Genomic DNA, 27,500 nt, shown 5'->3' with positions numbered 1-27,500 from the left:
AAAGGAGTGCAAATGTTGATCACATATATAAGTAGCTCATTCCCATCTTCCTATCGAGGTCCGGATGGGGAGGGTTACCTCGTAAATTCACAGAAATGCAGGCAACTGGATTTGAATGATGTATATCCCTCCTCGCTTACTTGACCTCATCTTTTCGCGCTCTAATCATTTCTTTCCAGATGTAAGTAGTCTTAGTCAGCCATTTTTTTAGTTCAGCAAACAGGAGATAGGAAACATCTTGACACTTGCTTGCTTAGATGCATGAAGGGCTTGTAGCCGCTTTACAAAGTCTTCCAAAACATGTCAAGGAATGTCTAGAAATGACATAAAGGCGGAATTCAATTAAAACTCAAAATGTCCAGCTCTAGATTGATTGATCTCTGTGGTCAACAGTATATAGTATGAGATGCAAAAAGTAATGTCAGAAAAAAATGTGGCTTCAAACACATCTTAAATGTACCCATTTCTCAGCCTACCCTGTCCGCAAGAAATTTGTTTGAAATACTCACTGAAATCATACTAGCAAATCAAGAACACAATAATATATCTTTTACTGAGTTATTATACTTTAGTACCGTATTTACAATTAGTTATAAAGGTAAAATTGATTGTAGGAAGAAAATCGGAAGAGGGCGTTCACAAGTCCACCATTTATATATTTTAGCTACGCATGCGCGTTTTCTTTAAAATAATCAGCAATACCATAAGTTAAAGGAGTGCAAATGTTGATCACATATATAAGTAGCTCATTCCCATCTTCCTATCGAGGTCCGGATGGGGAGGGTTACCTCGTAAATTCACGGAAATGCAGGCAACTGGATTTCAATGATGTATATCCCTCCTCGCTTACTTGACCTCATCTTTTCGCGCTCTAATCATTTCTTTCCAGATGTAAGTAGTCTTAGTCAGCCATTTTTTTAGTTCACCAAACAGGAGATAGGAAACATCTTGACACTTGCTTGCTTAGATGCATGAAGGACTTGTAGCCGCTTTACAAAGTCTTCCAAAACATGTCAAGGAATGTCTAGAAATGACAAGAAGGCGGAAATCAATTAAAACTCAAAATGTCCAGCTCTAGATTGATTGATCTCTGTGGTCAACAGTATATAGTATGAGATGTAAAAAGTAATGTCAGAAAAAAATGTGGCTTCAAACACATCTTAAATGTACCAATTTCTCAGCCTCCACTGTCTGCAAGAAATTTGTTTGAAATACTCACTGAAATCATACTAGCAAATCAAGAACACAATAATATATCTTTTACTGAGTTATTATACTTTAGTACCGTATTTACAATTAGTTATAAAGGTAAAATTGAGTATAGGGAGAGAATCCGAAGAAGTCGTTCACAAGTCCACCATTTATATATTTTAGCTACGCATGCGCGTTTGCTTTAAAATAATCAGCAATGCCATAAGTTAAACGAGTACAAATGTTGATCACATATATAAGTAGCTCATTCCCATCTTCCTATCGAGGTCCGGATGGGGAGGGTTACCTCGTAAATTCACAGAAATGCAGGCAACTGGATTTCAATGATGTATATCCCTCCTCGCCTACTTGACCTCATCCTTTCGCGCTCTAATCATTTCTTTCCAGATGTAAGTGGTCTTAGTCAGCCATTTTTTTAGTTTAGCCAACAGGAGATAGGAAACATCTTGACACTCGCTTCCTTAGATGCATGAAGGACTTGTAGCCCCTTTACAAAGTCTTCCAAAACATGTCAAGGAATGTCTAGAAATGACAAGAAGGCGGAAATCAATTAAAACTCAAAATGTCCAGCTCTAGATTGATTGATCTCTGTGGTCAACAGTATATAGTATGAGATGCAAAAAGTAATGTCAGAAAAAAATGTGGCTTCAAACACATTTTAAATGTACCCATTTCTCAGCCTACCCTGTCCGCAAGAAATTTGTTTGAAATTTTCACTGAAATCATACTAGCAAATCAAGAACACAATAATATATCTTTTACTGAGTTATTATACTTTAGTACCGTATTTACAATTAGTTATAAAGGAAAAATTGACTATAGGGAGAGAATCCGAAGAAGTCGTTCACAAGTCCACCATTTATATATTTTAGCTACGCATGCGCGTTTGCTTTAAAATAATCAGCAATGCCATAAGTTAAAGGAGTGCAAATGTTGATCACATATATAAGTAGCTCATTCCCATCTTCCTATCGAGGTCCGGATGGGGAGGGTTACCTCGTAAATTCACAGAAATGCAGGCAACTGGATTTCAATGATGTATATCCCTCCTCGCCTACTTGACCTCATGCTTTCGCGCTCTAATCATTTCTTTCCAGATGTAAGTGGTCTTAGTCAGCCATTTTTTTAGTTTAGCCAACAGGAGATAGGAAACATCTTGACACTCGCTTCCTTAGATGCATGAAGGACTTGTAGCCCCTTTACAAAGTCTTCCAAAACATGTCAAGGAATGTCTAGAAATGACAAGAAGGCGGAAATCAATTAAAACTCAAAATGTCCAGCTGTAGATTGATTGATCTCTGTGGTCAACAGTATATAGTATGAGATGCAAAAAGTAATGTCAGAAAAAAATGTGGCTTCAAACACATCTTAAATGTACCCATTTCTCAGCCTACCCTGTCCGCAAGAAATTTGTTTGAAATTCTCACTAAAATCATACTAGCAAATCAAGAACACAATAATATATCTTTTACTGAGTTATTATACTTTAGTACCGTATTTACAATTAGTTATAAAGGTAAAATTGACTGTAGGGAGAGAATCCGAAGAAGTCGCTCACAAGTCCACCATTTATATATTTTAGCTACGCATGCGCGTTTTCTTTAAAATAATCAGCAATGCCATAAGTTAAAGGAGTGCAAATGTTGATCACATATATAAGTAGCTCATTCCCATCTTCCTATCGTGGTCCGGATGGGGAGGGTTACCTCGTAAATTCACAGAAATGCAGGCAACTGGATTTCAATGATGTATATCCCTCCTCGCTTACTTGACCTCATCTTTTCGCGCTCTAATCATTTCTTTCCAGATGTAAGTAGTCTTAGTCAGCCATTTTTTTAGTTCAGCCAACAGGAGATAGAAACCTCTTGACACTTGCTTGCTTAGATGCATGAAGGACTTGTAGCCGCTTTACAAAGTCTTCCAAAACATGTCAAGGAATGTCTAGAAATGACAAGAAGGCGGAAATCAATTAAAACTCAAAATGTCCAGCTCTAGATTGATTGATCTCTGTGGTCAACAGTATATAGTATGAGATGCAAAAAGTAATGTCAGAAAAAAATGTGGCTTCAAACACATCTTAAATGTACCCATTTCTCAGCCTACCCTGTCCGCAAGAAATTTGTTTGAAATACTCACTGAAATCATACTAGCAAATCAAGAACACAATAATATATCTTTTATTGAGTTATTATACTTTAGTACCGTATTTACAATTAGTTATAAAGGTAAAATTGACTGTAGGGAGAGAATCCAAAGAAGTCGTTCACAAGTCCACCATTTATATATTTTAGCTACGCATGCGCGTTTTCTTTAAAATAAACAGCAATGCCATAAGTTAAAGGAGTGCAAATGTTGATCACATATATAAGTAGCTCCTTCCCATTTTCCTATCGTGGTCCGGATGGGGAGGGTTACCTCGTAAATTCACAGAAATGCAGGCAACTGGATTTCAATGATGTATATCCCTCCTCGCTTACTTGACCTCATCTTTTCGCGCTCTAATGATTTCTTTCCAGATGTAAGTGGTCTTAGTCAGCCATTTTTTTAGTTCAGCCAACAGGAGATAGCAAACATCTTGACACTTGCTTGCTTAGATGCATGAAGGACTTGTAGCCGCTTTACAAAGTCTTCCAAAACATGTCAAGGAATGTCTAGAAATGACAAGAAGGCGGAAATCAATTAAAACTCAAAATGTTCAGCTCTAGATTGATTGATCTCTGTGGTCAACAGTATATAGTATGAGATGCAAAAAGTAATGTCAGAAAAAAATGTGGCTTCAAACACATCTTAAATGTACCCATTTCTCAGCCTACCCTGTCCGCAAGAAATTTGTTTGAAATACTCACTGAAATCATACTAGCAAATCAAGAACACAATAATATATCTTTTACTGAGTTATTATACTTTAGTACCGTATTTACAATTAGTTATAAAGGTAAAATTGACTGTAGGGAGAGAATCCGAAGAAGTCGTTCACAAGTCCACCATTTATATATTTTAGCTAAGCATGCGCGTTTTCTTTAAAATAATCAGCAATGCCATAAGTTAAAGGAGTGCAAATGTTGATCACATATATAAGTAGCTCATTCCCATCTTCCTATCGAGGTCCGGATGGGGAGGGTTACCTCGTAAATTCACAGAAATGCAGGCAACTGGATTTGAATGATGTATATCCCTCCTCGCTTACTTGACCTCATCTTTTCGCGGTCTAATCATTTCTTTCCAGATGTAAGTAGTCTTAGTCAGTCATTTTTTTAGTTCAGCCAACAGGAGATAGCAAACATCTTGACACTTGCTTGCTTAGATGCATGAAGGACTTGTAGCCGCTTTACAAAGTCTTCCAAAACATGCCAAGGAAGGTCTAGAAATGACAAGAAGGCGGAAATCAATTAAAACTCAAAATCTCCAGCTCTAGATTAATTGATCTCTGTGGTCAACAGTATATAGTATGAGATGCAAAAAGTAATGTCAGAAAAAAATGTGGCTTCAAACACATCTTAAATGTACCCATTTCTCAGCCTACCCTGTCCGCAAGAAATTTGTTTGAAATACTCACTGAAATCATACTAGCAAATCAAGAACACAATAATATATCTTTTACTGAGTTATTATACTTTAGTACCGTATTTACAATTAGTTATAAAGGTAAAATTGATTGTAGGAAGAGAATCCGAAGAAGTCGTTCACAAGTCGTTCACAAGTCCACAAGTTTTCTTTAAAATAATCAGCAATGCCATAAGTTAAAGGAGTGCAAATGTTGATCACATATATAAGTAGCTCATTCCCATCTTCCTATCGAGGTCCGGATGGGGAGGGTTACCTTGTAAATTCACAAAAATGCAGGCAACTGGATTTCAATGATGTATATCCCTCCTCGCTTACTTGACGTCATCTTTTCGCGCTCTAATCATTTCTTTCCAGATGTAAGTAGTCTTAGTCAGTCATTTTTTTAGTTCAGCCAACAGGAGATAGGAAACATCTTGACACTTGCTTGCTTAGATGCATGAAGGACTTGTAGCCGCTTTACAAAGTCTTCCAAAACATGTCAAGGAATGTCTAGAAATGACAAGAAGGCGAAAATCAATTAAAACTCAAAATGTCCAGCTCTAGATTGATTGATCTCTGTGGTCAACAGTATATAGTATGAGATGTAAAAAGTAATGTCATTAAAAAATGTGGCTTCAAATACATCTTAAATGTACCCATTTCTCAGCCTACCCTGTCCGCAAGAAATTTGTTTGAAATTCTCACTGAAATCATACTAGCAAATCAAGAACACAATAATATATCTTTTACTGAGTTATTATACTTTAGTACCGTATTTACAATTAGTTATAAAGGTAAAATTGACTGTAGAGAGAGAATCCGAAGAAGTCGTTCACAAGTCCACCATTTATATATTTTAGCTACGCATGCGCGTTTTATTTAAAATAATCAGCAATGCCATAAGTTAAAGGAGTGCAAATGTTGATCACATATATAAGTAGCTCATTCCCATCTTCCTATCGAGGTCCGGAGGGGGAGGGTTACCTCGTAAATTCACGGAAATGCAGGCAATTGGATTTCAATGATGTATATCCCTCCTCGCTTACTTGACCTCATGTTTTCGCGCTCTAATCATTTCTTTCCAGATGTAAGTAGTCTTAGTCAGCCATTTTTTAGTTCAGCCAACAGGAGATAGGAAACATCTTGACACTTGCTTGCTTAGATGCATGAAGGACTTGTAGCCGCTTTACAAAGTCTTCCAAAATATGTCAAGGAATGTCTAGAAATGACAAGAAGGCGGAAATCAATTAAAACTCAAAATGTCCAGCTCTAGATTGATTGATCTCTGTGGTCAACAGTATATAGTATGAGATGCAAAAAGTAATGTCAGAAAAAAATGTGGCTTCAAACACATCTTAAATGTACCCATTTCTCAGCCTACCCTGTCCGCAAGAAATTTGTTTGAAATACTCACGGAAATCATACTAGCAAATCAAAAACACAATAATATATCTTTTACTGAGTTATTATACTTTAGTACCGTATTTACAATTAGTTATAAAGGTAAAATTGACTGTAGGGAGAGAATCCGAAGAAGTCGTTCACAAGTCCACCATTTATATATTTTAGCTACGCATGCGCGTTTGCTTTAAAATAATCAGCAATGCCATAAGTTAAAGGAGTACAAATGTTGATCACATATATAAGTAGCTCATTCCCATCTTCCTATCGAGGTCCAGATGGGGAGGGTTACCTCGTAAATTCACAGAAATGCAGGCAACTGGATTTCAATGATGTATATCCCTCCTCGCTTACTTGACCTCATCTTTTCGCGCTCTAATCATTTCTTTCGAGATGTAAGTAGTCTTAGTCAGCCATTTTTTTAGTTCAGCCAACAGGAGATAGGAAACATCTTGACACTTGCTTGCTTAGATGCATGAAGGACTTGTAGCCGCTTTACAAAGTCTTCCAAAACATGTCAAGGAATGTCTAGAAATGACAAGAAGGCGGAAATCAATTAAAACTCAAAATGTCCAACTCTAGATTGATTGATCTCTGTGGTCAACAGTATATAGTATGAGATTCAAAAAGTAATGTCAGAAAAAAATGTGGCTTCAAACACATCTTAAATGTACCCATTTCTCAGCCTACCCTGTCCGCAAGAAATTTGTTTGAAATACTCAGTGAAATCATACTAGCAAATCAAGAACACAATAATATATCTTTTACTGAGTTATTATACTTTAGTACCGTATTTACAATTAGTTATAAAAGTAAAATTGACTGTAGGGAGAGAATCCGAAGAAGTCGTTCACAAGTCCACCATTTATATATTTTAGCTACGCATGCGCGTTTGCTTTAAAATAATCAGGAATACCATAAGTTAAAGGAGTACAAATGTTGATCACTTATATAAGTAGCTCATTCCCATCTTTCTATCGAGGTCCGGATGGGGAGGGTTACCTCGTAAATTCACAGAAATGCAGGCAACTGGATTTCAATGATGTATATCCCTCCTCGCTTACTTGACCTCATCTTTTCGCGCTCTAATCATTTCTTTCCAGATGTAAGTAGTCTTAGTCAGTCATTTTTTTAGTTCAGCCAACAGGAGATAGGAAACATCTTGACACTTGCTTGCTTAGATGCATGAAGGACTTGTAGCCGCTTTACAAAGTCTTCCAAAACATGTCAAGGAATGTCTAGAAATGACAAGAAGGCGGAAATCAATTAAAACTCAAAATGTCCAGCTCTAGATTGATTGATCTCTGTGGTCAACAGTATATAGTATGAGATGCAAAAAGTAATGTCAGAAAAAAATGTGGCTTCAAACACATCTTAAATGTACCCATTTCTCAGCCTACCCTGTCCGCAAGAAATTTGTTTGAAATACTCACTGAAATCATACTAGCAAATCAAGAACACAATAATATATCTTTTACTGAGTTATTATACTTTAGTACCGTATTTACAATTAGTTATAAAGGTAAAATTGACTGTAGGGAGAGAATCCGAAGAAGTCGTTCACAAGTCCACCATTTATATATTTTAGCTACGCATGCGCGTTTGCTTTAAAATAATCAGCAATGCCATAAGTTAAAGGAGTGCAAATGTTGATCACATATATAAGTAGCTCATTCCCATCTTCCTATCGAGGTCCGGATGGGGAGGGTTACCTCGTAAATTCACAGAAATGCAGGCAACTGGATTTGAATGATGTATATCCCTCCTCGCTTACTTGACCTCATGCTTTCGCGCTCTAATCATTTCTTTCCAGATTTAAGTAGTCTTAGTCAGCCATTTTTTTAGTTCAGCCAACAGGAGATAGGAAACATCTTGACACTTGCTTGCTTAGATGCATGAAGGACTTGTAGCCGCTTTACAAAGTCTTCCAAAACATGTCAAGGAATGTCTAGAAATGACAAGAAGGCGGAAATCAATTAAAACTCAAAATGTCCAGCTCTAGATTGATTGATCTCTGTGGTCAACAGTATATAGTATGAGATTCAAAAAGTAATGTCAGAAAAAAATGTGGCTTCAAACACATCTTAAATGTACCCATTTCTCAGCCTACCCTGTCCGCAAGAAATTTGTTTGAAATACTCACTGAAATCATACTAGCAAATCAAGAACACAATAATATATCTTTTACTGAGTTATTATACTTTAGTACCGTATTTACAATTAGTTATAAAGGTAAAATTGACTGTAGGGAGAGAATCCGAAGAAGTCGTTCACAAGTCCACCATTTATATATTTTAGCTACGCATGCGCGTTTTCTTTAAAATAATCAGCAATGCCATAAGTTAAAGGAGTGCAAATGTTGATCACATATATAAGTAGCTCATTCCCACCTTCCTATCGAGGTCTGGATGGGGAGGGTTACCTCGTAAATTCACAGAAATGCAGGCAACTGGATTTCAATGATGTATATCCCTCCTCGCTTACTTGACCTCATCTTTTCGCGCTCTAATCATTTCTTTCCAGATGTAAGTAGTCTTAGTCAGCCATTTTTTTAGTTCAGCCAACAGGAGATAGGAAACATCTTGACACTTGCTTGCTTAGATGCATGAAGGACTTGTAGCCGCTTTACAAAGTCTTCCAAAACATGTCAAGGAATGTCTAGAAATGACAAGAAGGCGGAAATCAATTAAAACTCAAAATGTCCAGCTCTAGATTGATTGATCTCTGTGGTCAACAGTATATAGTATGAGATGCAAAAAGTAATGTCAGAAAAAAATGTGGCTTCAAACACATCTTAAATGTACCCATTTCTCAGCCTACCCTGTCCGCAAGAAATTTGTTTGAAATACTCACTGAAATCATACTAGCAAATCAAGAACACAATAATATATCTTTTACTGAGTTATTATACTTTAGTACCGTATTTACAATTAGTTATAAAGGTAAAATTGACTGTAGGGAGAGAATCCGAAGAAGTCGTTCACAAGTCCACCATTTATATATTTTAGCTACGCATGCGCGTTTGCTTTAAAATAATCAGCAATGCCATAAGTTAAAGGAGTGCAAATGTTGATCACATATATAAGTAGCTCATTCCCATCTTCCTATCGAGGTCCGGATGGGGAGGGTTACCTCGTAAATTCACAGAAATGCAGGCAACTGGATTTCAATGATGTATATCCCTCCTCGCTTACTTGACCTTATCTTTTCGCGCTCTAATCATTTCTTTCCAGATGTAAGTAGCCTTAGTCAGCCATGTTTTGCGTTCAGCCAACAGGAGATAGGAAACATCTTGACACTTGCTTGCTTAGATGCATGAAGGACTCGTAGCCGCTTTACAAAGTCTTCCAAAACAAGTCAAGGAATGTCTAGAAATGACAAGAAGGCGGAAATCAATTAAAACTCAAAATGTCCAGCTCTAGATTGATTGATCTCTGTGGTCAGCAGTATATAGTATGAGATGCAAAAAGTAATGTCAGAAAAAGATGTGGCTTCAAACACATATTAAATGTACCCATTTCTCAGCCTACCCTGTCCGCAAGAAATTTGTTTGAAATACTTACTAAAATCATACTAGCAAATCAAGAACACAATAATATATCTTTTACTGAGTTATTACACTTTAGTACCGTATTTACAATTAGTTATAAAGGTAAAATTGACTGTAGGGAGAGAATCCTAAGAAGTCGTTCACAAGTCCACCATTTATATATTTTAGCTACGCATGCGTGTTTTCTTTAAAATAATCAGCAATGCCATAAGTTAAAGGAGTGCAAATGTTGATCACATATATAAGTAGCTCATTCCCATCTTCCTATCGAGGTCCGGATGGAGAGGGTTACCTCGTAAATTAACAGAAATGCAGGCAACTGTATTTCAATGATGTATATCCCTCCTCGATTACTTGACCTCATCTTTTTGCGCTTTAATCATTTCTTTCGAGATGTAAGTAGTCTTAGTCAGCCATTTTTTTTGTTCAGCCATTAGGAGATAGGAAACATCTTGACACTTGCTTGCTTAAATGCATGAAGGACTTGTAGCCGCTTTAAAAAGTCTTCCAAAACATGTCAAGGAATGTCTAGAAATGACAAGAAGGCGGAAATCAATTAAAACTCAAAATGTCCAGCGCTAGATTGATTGATCTCTGTGGTCAACAGTATATAGTATGAGATGCAAAAAGTAATGTCAGAAAAAAATGTGGCTTCAAACACATCTTAAATGTACCCATTTCTCAGCCTACCCTGTCCGCAAGAAATTTGTTTGAAATACTCACTGAAATCATACTAGCAAATCAAGAACACAATAATATATCTTTTACTGAGTTATTATACTTTAGTACCGTATTTACAATTAGTTATAAAGGTAAAATTGACTGCGTGAGAGAATCCGAAGAAGTCGTTCACAAGTCCACCATTTATATATTTTAGCTACGCATGCGCGTTTTATTTAAAATAATCAGCAATGCCATAAGTTAAAGGAGTGCAAATGTTGATCACATATATAAGTAGCTCGTTCAAAATCTTCCTATCGAGGTCCGGATGGGGAGGGTTACCTCGTAAATTCACAGAAATGCAGGCAACTGGATTTCAATGATGTATATCCCTCCTCGCTTACTTGATCTCATCTTTTCGCGCTCTAATCATTTCTTTCGAGATGTAAGTAGCCTTAGTCAGCCATTTTTTGCGTTCAGCGAACAGAAGGTAGGAAACATCTTGACACTTGCTTGCTTGGAAGCATGAAAGACTTGTAGCCGCCTTACAAAGTCTTCCAAAACATATCAAGCAATGTCCCTGAAGAAATGAGAAGAAGGCGGAAATGTTTTAAAACCGAGAATGTCCACCTCTAGATTGATCGATCTCTGTGGTCAACAGCGTATAGTTCAAGATAGAAAAAGACATATCAAGAATGAAATTGTGGCATCAAGCACATCTTAAATGTACCCATTTTTAAGTCTTGCCCGGTTTGCAAGACATTACTGTGAAATGCTCATTGAAGGGATAGGAGGAAATCAAGCACACAATAATGTATCTTTTACTGACTTATTTTATGGGAGTACCATATTGATAACTAGTCATAAAGGTAAAAATTGTCCGCAGGGGTAGCATTTGTAGACGTTGATTACAATTCCACCATTTTTATGTTTGAGCTACGCATGCGCGTTTTGTTTTAAATTAATCAACAATGCCATAAGTTAAAGGAGTGCGAATGTTCATCGCATATATGAATAGCTCATTCCCATCTTCCTATCGAGGTCCGGATGGGGAGGGTTACCTCGTAAATTCACAGAAATGCAGGCAACTGGATTTCAATGATGTATATCCCTCCTCGCTTACTTGACCTCATCTTTTCGCGCTCTAATCATTTCTTTCGAGATGTAAGTAGTCTTAGTTAGCCATTTTTTCAGTTCAGCCAACAGGAGATAGCAAACATCTTGACACTTGCTTGCTTAGATGCATGAAGGACTTGTAGCCGCTTTACAAAGTCTTCCAAAACATGTCAAGGAATGTCTAGAAATGACAAGAAGGCGGAAATCAATTAAAACTTAAAATGTCCAGCTCTAGATTAATTGATCTCTGTGGTCAACAGTATATAGTATGAGATGCAAAAAGTAATGTCAGAAAAAAATGTGGCTTTAAACACATCTTAAATGTACCCATTTCTCAGCCTACCCTGTCCGCAAGAAATTTGTTCTAAATACTCACTGAAATCATACTAGCAAATCAAGAACACAATAATATATCTTTTACTGAGTTATTATACTTTAGTACCGTATTTACAATTAGTTATAAAGGTAAAATTGACTGTAGGGAGAGAATCCGAAGAAGTCGTTCACAAGTCCACCATTTATATATTTTAGCTACGCATGCGCGTTTGCTTTAAAATAATCAGCAATGCCATAAGTTAAAGGAGTACAAATGTTGATCACATATATAAGTAGCTCATTCCCATCTTCCTATCGAGGTCCAGATGGGGAGGGTTACCTCGTAAATTCACAGAAATGCAGGCAACTGGATTTCAATGATGTATATCCCTCCTCGCTTACTTGACCTCATCTTTTCGCGCTCTAATCATTTCTTTCGAGATGTAAGTAGTCTTAGTCAGCCATTTTTTTAGTTCAGCCAACAGGAGATAGGAAACATCTTGACACTTGCTTGCTTAGATGCATGAAGGACTTGTAGCCGCTTTACAAAGTCTTCCAAAACATGTCAAGGAATGTCTAGAAATGACAAGAAGGCGGAAATCAATTAAAACTCAAAATGTCCAACTCTAGATTGATTGATCTCTGTGGTCAACAGTATATAGTATGAGATTCAAAAAGTAATGTCAGAAAAAAATGTGGCTTCAAACACATCTTAAATGTACCCATTTCTCAGCCTACCCTGTCCGCAAGAAATTTGTTTGAAATACTCAGTGAAATCATACTAGCAAATCAAGAACACAATAATATATCTTTTACTGAGTTATTATACTTTAGTACCGTATTTACAATTAGTTATAAAAGTAAAATTGACTGTAGGGAGAGAATCCGAAGAAGTCGTTCACAAGTCCACCATTTATATATTTTAGCTACGCATGCGCGTTTGCTTTAAAATAATCAGGAATACCATAAGTTAAAGGAGTACAAATGTTGATCACTTATATAAGTAGCTCATTCCCATCTTTCTATCGAGGTCCGGATGGGGAGGGTTACCTCGTAAATTCACAGAAATGCAGGCAACTGGATTTCAATGATGTATATCCCTCCTCGCTTACTTGACCTCATCTTTTCGCGCTCTAATCATTTCTTTCCAGATGTAAGTAGTCTTAGTCAGTCATTTTTTTAGTTCAGCCAACAGGAGATAGGAAACATCTTGACACTTGCTTGCTTAGATGCATGAAGGACTTGTAGCCGCTTTACAAAGTCTTCCAAAACATGTCAAGGAATGTCTAGAAATGACAAGAAGGCGGAAATCAATTAAAACTCAAAATGTCCAGCTCTAGATTGATTGATCTCTGTGGTCAACAGTATATAGTATGAGATGCAAAAAGTAATGTCAGAAAAAAATGTGGCTTCAAACACATCTTAAATGTACCCATTTCTCAGCCTACCCTGTCCGCAAGAAATTTGTTTGAAATACTCACTGAAATCATACTAGCAAATCAAGAACACAATAATATATCTTTTACTGAGTTATTATACTTTAGTACCGTATTTACAATTAGTTATAAAGGTAAAATTGACTGTAGGGAGAGAATCCGAAGAAGTCGTTCACAAGTCCACCATTTATATATTTTAGCTACGCATGCGCGTTTGCTTTAAAATAATCAGCAATGCCATAAGTTAAAGGAGTGCAAATGTTGATCACATATATAAGTAGCTCATTCCCATCTTCCTATCGAGGTCCGGATGGGGAGGGTTACCTCGTAAATTCACAGAAATGCAGGCAACTGGATTTGAATGATGTATATCCCTCCTCGCTTACTTGACCTCATGCTTTCGCGCTCTAATCATTTCTTTCCAGATTTAAGTAGTCTTAGTCAGCCATTTTTTTAGTTCAGCCAACAGGAGATAGGAAACATCTTGACACTTGCTTGCTTAGATGCATGAAGGACTTGTAGCCGCTTTACAAAGTCTTCCAAAACATGTCAAGGAATGTCTAGAAATGACAAGAAGGCGGAAATCAATTAAAACTCAAAATGTCCAGCTCTAGATTGATTGATCTCTGTGGTCAACAGTATATAGTATGAGATTCAAAAAGTAATGTCAGAAAAAAATGTGGCTTCAAACACATCTTAAATGTACCCATTTCTCAGCCTACCCTGTCCGCAAGAAATTTGTTTGAAATACTCACTGAAATCATACTAGCAAATCAAGAACACAATAATATATCTTTTACTGAGTTATTATACTTTAGTACCGTATTTACAATTAGTTATAAAGGTAAAATTGACTGTAGGGAGAGAATCCGAAGAAGTCGTTCACAAGTCCACCATTTATATATTTTAGCTACGCATGCGCGTTTTCTTTAAAATAATCAGCAATGCCATAAGTTAAAGGAGTGCAAATGTTGATCACATATATAAGTAGCTCATTCCCACCTTCCTATCGAGGTCTGGATGGGGAGGGTTACCTCGTAAATTCACAGAAATGCAGGCAACTGGATTTCAATGATGTATATCCCTCCTCGCTTACTTGACCTCATCTTTTCGCGCTCTAATCATTTCTTTCCAGATGTAAGTAGTCTTAGTCAGCCATTTTTTTAGTTCAGCCAACAGGAGATAGGAAACATCTTGACACTTGCTTGCTTAGATGCATGAAGGACTTGTAGCCGCTTTACAAAGTCTTCCAAAACATGTCAAGGAATGTCTAGAAATGACAAGAAGGCGGAAATCAATTAAAACTCAAAATGTCCAGCTCTAGATTGATTGATCTCTGTGGTCAACAGTATATAGTATGAGATGCAAAAAGTAATGTCAGAAAAAAATGTGGCTTCAAACACATCTTAAATGTACCCATTTCTCAGCCTACCCTGTCCGCAAGAAATTTGTTTGAAATACTCACTGAAATCATACTAGCAAATCAAGAACACAATAATATATCTTTTACTGAGTTATTATACTTTAGTACCGTATTTACAATTAGTTATAAAGGTAAAATTGACTGTAGGGAGAGAATCCGAAGAAGTCGTTCACAAGTCCACCATTTATATATTTTAGCTACGCATGCGCGTTTGCTTTAAAATAATCAGCAATGCCATAAGTTAAAGGAGTGCAAATGTTGATCACATATATAAGTAGCTCATTCCCATCTTCCTATCGAGGTCCGGATGGGGAGGGTTACCTCGTAAATTCACAGAAATGCAGGCAACTGGATTTCAATGATGTATATCCCTCCTCGCTTACTTGACCTTATCTTTTCGCGCTCTAATCATTTCTTTCCAGATGTAAGTAGCCTTAGTCAGCCATGTTTTGCGTTCAGCCAACAGGAGATAGGAAACATCTTGACACTTGCTTGCTTAGATGCATGAAGGACTCGTAGCCGCTTTACAAAGTCTTCCAAAACAAGTCAAGGAATGTCTAGAAATGACAAGAAGGCGGAAATCAATTAAAACTCAAAATGTCCAGCTCTAGATTGATTGATCTCTGTGGTCAGCAGTATATAGTATGAGATGCAAAAAGTAATGTCAGAAAAAGATGTGGCTTCAAACACATATTAAATGTACCCATTTCTCAGCCTACCCTGTCCGCAAGAAATTTGTTTGAAATACTTACTAAAATCATACTAGCAAATCAAGAACACAATAATATATCTTTTACTGAGTTATTACACTTTAGTACCGTATTTACAATTAGTTATAAAGGTAAAATTGACTGTAGGGAGAGAATCCTAAGAAGTCGTTCACAAGTCCACCATTTATATATTTTAGCTACGCATGCGTGTTTTCTTTAAAATAATCAGCAATGCCATAAGTTAAAGGAGTGCAAATGTTGATCACATATATAAGTAGCTCATTCCCATCTTCCTATCGAGGTCCGGATGGAGAGGGTTACCTCGTAAATTAACAGAAATGCAGGCAACTGTATTTCAATGATGTATATCCCTCCTCGATTACTTGACCTCATCTTTTTGCGCTTTAATCATTTCTTTCGAGATGTAAGTAGTCTTAGTCAGCCATTTTTTTTGGTTCAGCCATTAGGAGATAGGAAACATCTTGACACTTGCTTGCTTAAATGCATGAAGGACTTGTAGCCGCTTTAAAAAGTCTTCCAAAACATGTCAAGGAATGTCTAGAAATGACAAGAAGGCGGAAATCAATTAAAACTCAAAATGTCCAGCGCTAGATTGATTGATCTCTGTGGTCAACAGTATATAGTATGAGATGCAAAAAGTAATGTCAGAAAAAAATGTGGCTTCAAACACATCTTAAATGTACCCATTTCTCAGCCTACCCTGTCCGCAAGAAATTTGTTTGAAATACTCACTGAAATCATACTAGCAAATCAAGAACACAATAATATATCTTTTACTGAGTTATTATACTTTAGTACCGTATTTACAATTAGTTATAAAGGTAAAATTGACTGCGTGAGAGAATCCGAAGAAGTCGTTCACAAGTCCACCATTTATATATTTTAGCTACGCATGCGCGTTTTATTTAAAATAATCAGCAATGCCATAAGTTAAAGGAGTGCAAATGTTGATCACATATATAAGTAGCTCGTTCAAAATCTTCCTATCGAGGTCCGGATGGGGAGGGTTACCTCGTAAATTCACAGAAATGCAGGCAACTGGATTTCAATGATGTATATCCCTCCTCGCTTACTTGATCTCATCTTTTCGCGCTCTAATCATTTCTTTCGAGATGTAAGTAGCCTTAGTCAGCCATTTTTTGCGTTCAGCGAACAGAAGGTAGGAAACATCTTGACACTTGCTTGCTTGGAAGCATGAAAGACTTGTAGCCGCCTTACAAAGTCTTCCAAAACATATCAAGCAATGTCCCTGAAGAAATGAGAAGAAGGCGGAAATGTTTTAAAACCGAGAATGTCCACCTCTAGATTGATCGATCTCTGTGGTCAACAGCGTATAGTTCAAGATAGAAAAAGACATATCAAGAATGAAATTGTGGCATCAAGCACATCTTAAATGTACCCATTTTTAAGTCTTGCCGGTTTGCAAGACATTACTGTGAAATGCTCATTGAAGGGATAGGAGGAAATCAAGCACACAATAATGTATCTTTTACTGACTTATTTTATGGGAGTACCATATTGATAACTAGTCATAAAGGTAAAAATTGTCCGCAGGGGTAGCATTTGTAGACGTTGATTACAATTCCACCATTTTTATGTTTGAGCTACGCATGCGCGTTTTGTTTTAAATTAATCAACAATGCCATAAGTTAAAGGAGTGCGAATGTTCATCGCATATATGAATAGCTCATTCCCATCTTCCTATCGAGGTCCGGATGGGGAGGGTTACCTCGTAAATTCACAGAAATGCAGGCAACTGGATTTCAATGATGTATATCCCTCCTCGCTTACTTGACCTCATCTTTTCGCGCTCTAATCATTTCTTTCGAGATGTAAGTAGTCTTAGTTAGCCATTTTTTCAGTTCAGCCAACAGGAGATAGCAAACATCTTGACACTTGCTTGCTTAGATGCATGAAGGACTTGTAGCCGCTTTACAAAGTCTTCCAAAACATGTCAAGGAATGTCTAGAAATGACAAGAAGGCGGAAATCAATTAAAACTTAAAATGTCCAGCTCTAGATTAATTGATCTCTGTGGTCAACAGTATATAGTATGAGATGCAAAAAGTAATGTCAGAAAAAAATGTGGCTTTAAACACATCTTAAATGTACCCATTTCTCAGCCTACCCTGTCCGCAAGAAATTTGTTCTAAATACTCACTGAAATCATACTAGCAAATCAAGAACACAATAATATATCTTTTACTGAGTTATTATACTTTAGTACCGTATTTACAATTAGTTATAAAGGTAAAATTGACTGTAGGGAGAGAATCCGAAGAAGTCGTTCACAAGTCCACCATTTATATATTTTAGCTACGCATGCGCGTTTTCTTTAAAATAATCAGCAATGCCATAAGTTAAAGGAGTGCAAATGTTGATCACATATATAAGTAGCTCATTCAAAATCTTCCTATCGAGGTCCGGATGGGGAGGGTTACCTCGTAAATTCACAGAAATGCAGGCAACTGGATTTCAATGATGTATATCCCTCCTCGCTTACTTGACCTCATCTTTTCGCGCTCTAATCATTTCTTTCGAGATGTAAGTAGCCTTAGTCAGCCATTTTTGCGTTCAGCCAACAGAAGGTAGGAAACATCTTGACACTTGCTTGCTTGGAAGCATGAAAGACTTGTAGCCGCCTTACAAAGTCTTCCAAAACATATCAAGCAATGTCCCCGAAAAAATGAGAAGAAGGCGGAAATATTTTAAAACTCAGAATGTCCTCCTCTAGATTGATCGATCTCTGTGGTCAACAGCGTATAGTTCAAGATGCAAAAAGACATATCAAGAAAGAAATTGTGGCATCAAGCACATCTTAAATGTACCCATTTCTAAGTCTGGCCGGTTTGCAAGACATTACTGTGAAATGCTCATTGAAGGGATAGGAGGAAATCAAGCACACAATAATGTATCTTTTACTGACTTATTTTATGGGAGTACCATATTGATAACTAGTCATAAAGGTAAAAATTGTCCGCAGGGGTAGCATTTGTACAAGTTGATTACAATTCCACCATTTTTATGTTTGAGCTACGCATGCGCGTTTTGTTTTAAAATAATCAACAATGCCATAAAGTAAAGGAGTGCGAATGTTCATCACATATATGAATAGCTTATTCCCATCTTCTTATCGAGGTCCGGATGGGGAGGGTTACCTCGTAAATTCACAGAAATGCAGGCAACTGGATTTCAATGATGTATATCCCTCCTCGCTTACTTGACCTCATCTTTTCGCGCTCTAATCATTTCTTTCCAGATGTAAGTAGTCTTAGTCAGCCATTTTTTTAGTTCAGCCAACAGGAGATAGGAAACATCTTGACAGTTGCTTGCTTAGATGCATGAAGGACTTGTAGCCGCTTTACAAAGTCTTCCAAAACGTGTCAAGGAATGTCTACAAATGACAAGAAGGCGGAAATCAATTAAAACTCAAAATGTCTAGCTCAAGATTGATTGATCTCTGTGGTCAACAGTATATAGTATGAGATGCAAAAAGTAATGTCAGAAAAAAATTGTGGCTTTAAACACATCTTAAATGTACCCATTTCTCGGCCTACCCTGTCCGCAAGAAATTTGTTTGAAATACTCACTGAAATCATACTAGCAAATCAAGAACACAATGAAATATCTTTTACTGAGTTATTATACTTTAGTACCATATTTACAATTAGTTATAAAGGTAAAATTGACTGTAGGGAGAGATTCCGAAGAAGTCGTTTACAAGTCCACTATTGATATATTTTAGCTACGCATGCGCGTTTCCTTTTAAGATAATCAGCAATGCCATAAGTTAAAGGAGTGCAAATGTTGATCACATATATAAGTATCGCATTCCTATATTCCTATCGAGGTCCGGATGGGGAGGGTTACCTCGTAAATTCACAGAAATGCAGGCAACTGGATTTCAATGATGTATATCCCTCCTCGATTACTTGACCTCATCTTTTCGCGCTCTAATCATTTCTTTCGAGATGTAAGTAGTCTTAGTCAGCCATTTTTTCAGTTCAGCCAACAGGAGATAGCAAACATCTTGACACTTGCTTGCTTAGATGCATGAAGGACTTGTAGCCGCTTTACAAAGTCTTCCAAAACATGTCAAGGAATGTCTAGAAATGACAAGAAGGCGGAAATCAATTAAAACTTAAAATGTCCAGCTCTAGATTAATTGATCTCTGTGGTCAACAGTATATAGTATGAGATGCAAAAAGTAATGTCAGAAAAAAATGTGGCTTTAAACACATCTTAAATGTACCCATTTCTCAGCCTACCCTGTCCGCAAGAAATTTGTTTGAAATACTCACTGAAATCATACTAGCAAATCAAGAACACAATAATATATCTTTTACTGAGTTATTATACTTTAGTACCGTATTTACAATTAGTTATAAAGGTAAAATTGACTGTAGGGAGAGAATCCGAAGAAGTCGTTCACAAGTCCACCATTTATATATTTTAGCTACGCATGCGCGTTTGCTTTAAAATAATCAGCAATGCCATAAGTTAAAGGAGTGCAAATGTTGATCACATATATAAGTAGCTCATTCAAAATCTTCCTATCGAGGTCCGGATGGGGAGGGTTACCTCGTAAATTCACAGAAATGCAGGCAACTGGATTTCAATGATGTATATCCCTCCTCGCTTACTTGACCTCATCTTTTCGCGCTCTAATCATTTCTTTCGAGATGTAAGTAGCCTTAGTCAGCCATTTTTGCTTTCAGCCAACAGAAGGTAGGAAACATCTTGACACTTGCTTGCTTGGAAGCATGAAAGACTTGTAGCCGCCTTACAAAGTCTTTCAAAACATATCAAGCAATGTCCCCGAAAAAATGAGAAGAAGGCGGAAATATTTTAAAACTTAGAATGTCCACCTCTAGATTGATCGATCTCTGTGGTCAACAGCGTATAGTTCAAGATGCAAAAAGACATATCAAGAAAGAAATTGTGGCATCAAGCACATTTTAAATGTACCCATTTCTAAGTCTGGCCGGTTTGCAAGACATTACTGTGAAATGCTCATTGAAGGGATAGGAGGAAATCAAGCACACAATAATGTATCTTTTACTGACTTATTTTATGGGAGTACCATATTGATAACTAGTCATAAAGGTAAAAATTGTCCGCAGGGGTAGCATTTGTAGAAGTTGATTACAATTCCACCATTTTTATGTTTGAGCTACGCATGCGCGTTTTGTTTTAAAATAATCAACAATGCCATAAGTTAAAGGAGTGCGAATGTTCATCACATATATGAATAGCTTATTCCCATCTTCCTATCGAGGTCCGGATGGGGAGGGTTACCTCGTAAATTCACAGAAATGCAGGCAACTGGATTTCAATGATGTATATCCCTCCTCGCTTACTTGACCTCATCTTTTCGCGCTCTAATCATTTCTTTCCAGATGTAAGTAGTCTTAGTCAGCCATTTTTTTAGTTCAGCCAACAGGAGATAGGAAACATCTTGACAGTTGCTTGCTTAGATGCATGAAGGACTTGTAGCCGCTTTACAAAGTCTTCCAAAACGTGTCAAGGAATGTCTACAAATGACAAGAAGGCGGAAATCAATTAAAACTCAAAATGTCTAGCTCTAGATTGATTGATCTCTGTGGTCAACAGTATATAGTATGAGATGCAAAAAGTAATGTCAGAAAAAAATTGTGGCTTTAAACACATCTTAAATGTACCCATTTCTCAGCCTACCCTGTCCGCAAGAAATTTGTTTGAAATACTCACTGAAATCATACTAGCAAATCAAGAACACAATAAAATATCTTTTACTGAGTTATTATACTTTAGTACCATATTTACAATTAGTTATAAAGGTAAAATTGACTGTAGGGAGAGATTCCGAAGAAGTCGTTTACAAGTCCACTATTGATATATTTTAGCTACGCATGCGCGTTTCCTTTTAAGATAATCAGCAATGCCATAAGTTAAAGGAGTGCAAATGTTGATCACATATATAAGTATCGCATTCCTATATTCCTATCCAGGTCCGGATGGGGAGGGTTACCTCGTAAATTCACAGAAATGCAGGCAACTGGATTTCAATGATGTATATCCCTCCTCGCTTACTTGACCTCATCTTTTCGCGCTCTAATCATTTCTTTCGAGATGTAAGTAGCCTTAGTCAGCCAGTTTTTGCGTTCAGCCAACAGAAGTTAGGAAACATCTTGACACTTGCATGATTGGAAGCATGAAAGACTTGTAGCCGCTTTACAAAGTCTTCCCAAACATATCAATCAATGTCGAGAAACGAATAGAAGGCGGAAATCAATTAAAACTCAATATCTCTATCTCTAGATTGATAGATCTCTTTTGTGAACAGCGTATAGTTAAACATGCGAAAAGAAATATTAGGAAAGAAAATGTAGCATCAAGCACATGGTAAATTTTGCCCTATTTGTAAGATAAAACCGTGAAATGCTTTTTGAAGTCATAGTATCAAATCAAGCATAATATATCTTTTACTGAATTATTTTACGGGAGTACCGTAACTATAATTAGTTATAAAGGTATAATTGACTTTAGGGATAGTATTTGTAGAAGTCGTTTACAAGTTCACCATTTTTATGTTTGAGCTACGTATGCGAGTTTTGTTTTAATATGATGCCCATTGCCATATTTTAAGGGAATGCGATTGTTCTTCGCATATATAATTAGCTCATTCCGATCTTCTTTAAAGTGAGGCTTTCTTTGGTTGTAATCATGATCATTGCTAGTTCTACTTGTGCCTTTAAGGTGAAAGAAAAATGATCTCAAGTTAGAGAGTCTTGAAAAATAAGATACCTTTAAACGCTACACTTTTCTTTTAGTGGGTTTGTTTGTCTATCTTTTATTTGAGGATTTATTAGCCTTTTAAAATTTTACATGTCATCACTTTTATTTTGCTTATCTAGGTGCCTTAGCGGATCTGTGTCAGCTTGAGAATGGTGACTGCGAACAGGTTTGTTACAACCTGTGTAACTTAAAAGTGAAGTGCGGGTGCTGGTCAGGCTACACTCTGACTTACGATGGGAAAACATGTCTTGGTAAGTTGACGCTTGGGAAAGCTATTTAGTTTCAATTTCAACAAATATTTGCATCTTCGTACGATACCAACGAACTTTAATATCTTAAAATTGAATACTTACCTCGCACATGTCAGGAATTGGCTCATAGAAAACAAACTCCTAATGCACCCAGCTAAGTCTAAATTTATACTTTTTGGGTCTTCATATAATATTAGTAATAAGAATTTCGAACATCCCGTTGGGGTAAACAACACACCTGTTTCTCAAATTGACACACATACATGTCTAGGGGTTCAGATTGATGAAAAACGTACTTGGGACAGCCATATTGACATGATCTGTAAGAAGGATAGTCCGGGCAGTGGAGCGTTGGGACGTATTAGGCCATCTCTTCCTTTGAATTCACTCGGGAATGTATATAAGAGCCTAATACAAACATATGTTGATTTTGATTATTGTTCCCTTTTATGGGACAACTGCAGGAAGTTATCAAAGGATAAGCTTCGGGCAGAAATTTCAATCTCGTGCTGCTAGAGTTCTTACAAGTGCCAGTTATGATATTCGTCGTGCCGACTTGATTAAGGACTTATCCTGGGATATCCTGGATAAGAGACGGCTCCGTGCTAAATCAATTTTGACGTACAAAAATGAGAATCCGTACTATTGGCTTTTAAATTACTCTTGCATGTAAATAAAGTAGCATTGTTCGTCTTAGCTTCTTAAGCAGATTCAAGTAGTTTCATCCATATGTGTTGTCCTGTAGTTGCGTTTTTAATATACGCATATTTACATGTATATACTTATATTTTTATATAATATATTTGTAAAGACACGTCCTGGATGGAAACCAGCGTAATGTTGCTGAGGCTAGCGTGTCTTCTGGATTTATATAAAGTATGCTATACCATACCATACCACCAACCGACTAAAACAATCAAACAACCAAAAAGACATACCAATGGAACGATTGATCAACCAGATCAACCATGCAATCAACCAATCAATCAATCAATCAATCAATCAATCAATCAATCAATCAGTCAGTCAGTCAGTCAGCCAGTGAATCAATTAATCAATCAATACCGAGATAATAACAGCGAGTGCAAGAACCACTCACATAAAGGGGATAATAAAAAGGGTGGAAATGATCTTATTCCGTTTTGCCCTAATTGAGAAAAATGTGGCAAAATCAGACAAGTATTCTTTGATTTTGGCAAGACGAAATTTCAGCCTAAGTAAACGGTGGTGAGTTAATTTGCCTTAAACGCGATGCCAAGTCATGATCAACAAAATTAGAACAGTTTTTCGCGGGAAATGTACTGCTATTGTTTTTTTATTGATTCCTGAGGTGAGCCGTCCATACAAAGTACGAGTAAACCATAATTTTGTTAAGAGTAATGACCGAAACACGAAAAATAAGTACAAGGATGGTTTTGAACGGAGCTAAAAACTCCTTCACCACTTTACGTCTTTTTGCGAGGGTAGTTTTTGCACGTGACTCGCTTGTTTTCAATTGCTCTGGTCTGCTCACAGAATCAGTGTCAATCGGCACACTTTTTTTTACCAAGCTATTTCTTTCATTGTTATTGTTCTTAGACAAGGATGAATGCCAGTCCAACAATGGAGGCTGTGATATTGCAAAAGGAATCTGCATCAATACACCTGGTAGCTACCATTGTGCATGCAAAAGAGGGTACGAGCTAAAGGAGAACAATGAATTCATCTGTGAAGGTACGTTGTTTGTGTTTCAAATCTTTATTGCGCTTCGAATAATAAGGAGGGCGTAAAAGTGCCATTCTCGACTTCTATTATTGTAGATGCATACTTTCGCTTCTTTTCGTCTTCGTGCATGCAATTTATATATCTGTTTGGGGCTAAGCTCTTTGTACGAGTCCGCATTAGGGTGACATACCCGTATATCAAACAAGGCACCCCGTTGTCTCTCCCAGAATCCACGGCAGTGCACATCGAGACGAGCATCTGGTGCTTTATTTTCTTCCCTGTTGAGACCCTCCCCGGCAAGGGGTTGTAAGGTGGGCTCAATTGCTACGTCATAGCAAACCATATCTAGTAGCTCTGCCTCCAGGTCACGTATCTCGTTGTGACACTGTGACGCTAATAATAATCATAATCATAATCATAATCATAATAACCACCGAATCAGCTAAAGTGCTTTGAAGACAGAGGAATTGGAGTGTACCAGGGCCAGATCGCGATCGGATAGTGAATTACTGGTGGAAGCGCGCGTATGTGCTGCATGAGGGAGTGACAGTTTCGTTTCAGGCGATTTTAAGCATTGATGAGGGGTACCCCGCCTGGTTTTTTGAAAAAAAAAACATCTCTGATACCAAAACCTGGCGAATTCACAAGTGATAATCAGCAACCTATAACTTGTCTAAACACGATGTATAAGTGGTACACCTCCTGCTTATTAGTGCCTTCTGATCAACATCTACTGGAGTTTGGCTTGACGGAAGGAGCACAAAGGGGAGGGCGCGCAGGGTGTAGCGGTACCATCGACAATTTGCTAATTGATGGGACTGTAACCGCGGACTGCTACCGGGAGAAACGTGATTTTAGCATGGCGTGGGTTGATGTAAAGAAAGCGTATGACTCTGTGGACCACGGCTGGCTGAAAGAGATGATGGTCCTCCATAGGTTTTCCAACTGGTTGCGTGAGGCCGACGGCAAGTTATGTGGAGATCTCTGAGCCAATCAAGATTCAACAAGGGTTTACCACAAGGGGACGCGTCATGTCCCAGGTTGTTCACGGTCTGTGACGGTCTTGGAAGATTCTGCTCTAACCGTGTTAGGGTATTTGATGTGGACTCAACACTGGTCATTGACGGAACTAAGAAAAGTGGATAGGGAAGCGAGATTGTGGTCGAGAATGTTGGGAGACACCCGTGTGGTTCAACAGCTCTGCTGTACTTACCGCAATGCAAAGGAAGAAGAGGACTAAGGTTTGGTTGAAATGGAATACCAGGCGACGAAAGTGAAGGCAGCTGTAAAACTTTACGAGAACAAAGACCCAGTGTTGGAGGTGGTGCGAGAGTTTGAGGAGAGAGCTATGGATCTGGGACACAGCTCACTCATTAAAGAAGCAGCGACGAAGAGTGAAGAGGTCGGATTGCAATTGCAGCTAAAACACTCTAACCCGTCTTGCAGGACCAACATCGGAACCATCGTAGAAGAAAAGAAGATCAAGACAGAGTTAAGGTTACATTTGGAGGATAGACTCGGGAGTGAAGTTTAAAATCAGCGATTGCAGGGAAAGTTTACCAGTTTGAGGTGGACGGATGAGACACTGAGAAAGGAGGAATGTTTCTGGTTGCTTAGTGGATGGAGATCTCGTCCAAGGTATACTATTTATAGCTGGTATGTTTGAGCTGTATGAGCAACTGTTACCGTAACGGCTCTATACAGCCCAGAAGACGGAAACAACTTCTTCCAGTGATGTCATGTGTAGATTATGCGCCAAAGAACCAGAAAGCGCTCCTCATAGTTTATCCGGGTGCTCAGCATTAACGCAGAATCAGTACCTATCCCGCCATAATTGGGCTCTGAAGATTCTAGTTTTTGAGATAATCCATAGGCTAGATTTTATAGACGGAGTACCACAGTGGTATCCCCGATCCAGCCCAAGCCCGTTTACGATTCGGACGATGCAAATACCAGTGTTTTGCTGAGCACCTAGAGTTGAGGGCGAATAGCATATACGCAAGGAACATCGATCGGAAGAAACAGCAAGTCATTGCGCTCGAGATGAGCTGTCCTTGGATTGAAAGCAGGTCTAAGAAGGAGGAGGAGGAGGAGGATGAGGAGAAGACACTGCCATCCTTGAACATCCGTACAATATTCAGTGCGCTTGACAACACTGAGTTTTGCATGTTCCTCAGCACATCTTTGCTTCTACTTCCTAGCAATTCCTTAAGACTAGTGTCCAATTTGCTTGACCAGCCTCCCAAAACATCTATAATGACGTTAAAGGGAACCTCCACTAAAACAAGAAAATAACTTTAAACCACAGAACATAATGTTTACAATGAAAAGTGTTCAAATTTTCTCCAAAGAAAGCGTTAGTATCCGAAAAAATGAATTTCAAAAACCCTTGTTTGGCTTTCAAGTTTCCCAGGCACCGCCATCTTGAATAACTGTGACGTGTCGTGGTTGCCCTGTTGTTCTGACACAAAGAGCGATTGTTCTGGAAGAATAGGGCAACCACGACACGTCACAATTATTCAAGATGGCGGCGCCCGGGAAATCTGAAAGCCAATACAAGCGTTTTTGAAATTCATTTTTTTTTTGGATACAAACGCTTTCATTGGAAAACGTTTGAACACTTGATTGTTAACACTATGTTCTGTGGTCTACAGTTATTTTCTTGTTTTAGTGGAGGTTTCCTTTAACTTGACGAATTTTATATCTGGTGTCACAGCGGATTTGGACCCCCCGGTTCATATCCGCTAGCGGATTTCGACCACTTTGTCCAAATCCGCAAGTAGATATGGACCCCCTTTCGCGAATTTGGGATCCCCCTGAAAATAAGCGTTTTTTGATTAAGATAACAAAATCCTCTGCAAATTGTTTTTGGTTGTAAAAAACTTTTACGGAAACTCAAGTCTTTTTCTCCTTATTGAAAATTAATACGAGAATTCATGACTGAAAACGTTTGGTCATAAAAAAGGGTTCAAACGTGATGCCGCAGCGGAAGAGTAAATGAACTGTACGCTAGGACATGCACAAGGCATACTTTGGGATGTAAATAGGTTTCATCTTTTTTATACCTTTGCTGCGTTCTAACCCCCCCGGGGGCTAGAACGCAGCCGGTCGGGAGGCCTTTTTCCTTACGGAGATTAAATTACTAATATTCACGGCTTAAAAGCGATTAAAGTGTTGTAAAGAAAATACGGAACCGCACTATAAAAGCGCAATAAAGCTCTGTAACCGATTTTGCCGAAATCTGGTTGAAAAAACGCTCACATTGTTTATTTGCATGGTTCCTCGGCTCTTCGCGCCAAAACCTGGGCATTCAATGAACAAGTGACTGTGTTGCGTTACATGCCTTGCCACCCAAACTGACCAGTTATCACTGCATCTT

At 37.8% G+C, this 27,500-nt stretch overlaps 1 protein-coding gene across 1 annotated transcript in view; it reads left to right on the top strand.

The window, feature by feature from the left end:
* The window catches only part of LOC137971592 (signal peptide, CUB and EGF-like domain-containing protein 1), a 64,095-nt gene that overhangs the window by 6,878 nt on the left and 29,717 nt on the right, over positions 1-27,500 (top strand). Inside the window, exons 2-3 of the mRNA XM_068818395.1 lie at positions 22,286-22,417; positions 23,996-24,130. Coding sequence (XP_068674496.1) covers positions 22,286-22,417; positions 23,996-24,130 — 267 coding nt within the window. The remainder of the gene's footprint in view (positions 1-22,285; positions 22,418-23,995; positions 24,131-27,500) is intronic.

This window comes from Montipora foliosa, chromosome 1, assembly GCF_036669935.1.
Source record: "Montipora foliosa isolate CH-2021 chromosome 1, ASM3666993v2, whole genome shotgun sequence".
NCBI classification, from domain to species: Eukaryota; Metazoa; Cnidaria; class Anthozoa; order Scleractinia; family Acroporidae; genus Montipora; species Montipora foliosa.
This window is presented reverse-complemented; position numbering and strand designations above follow the sequence as displayed.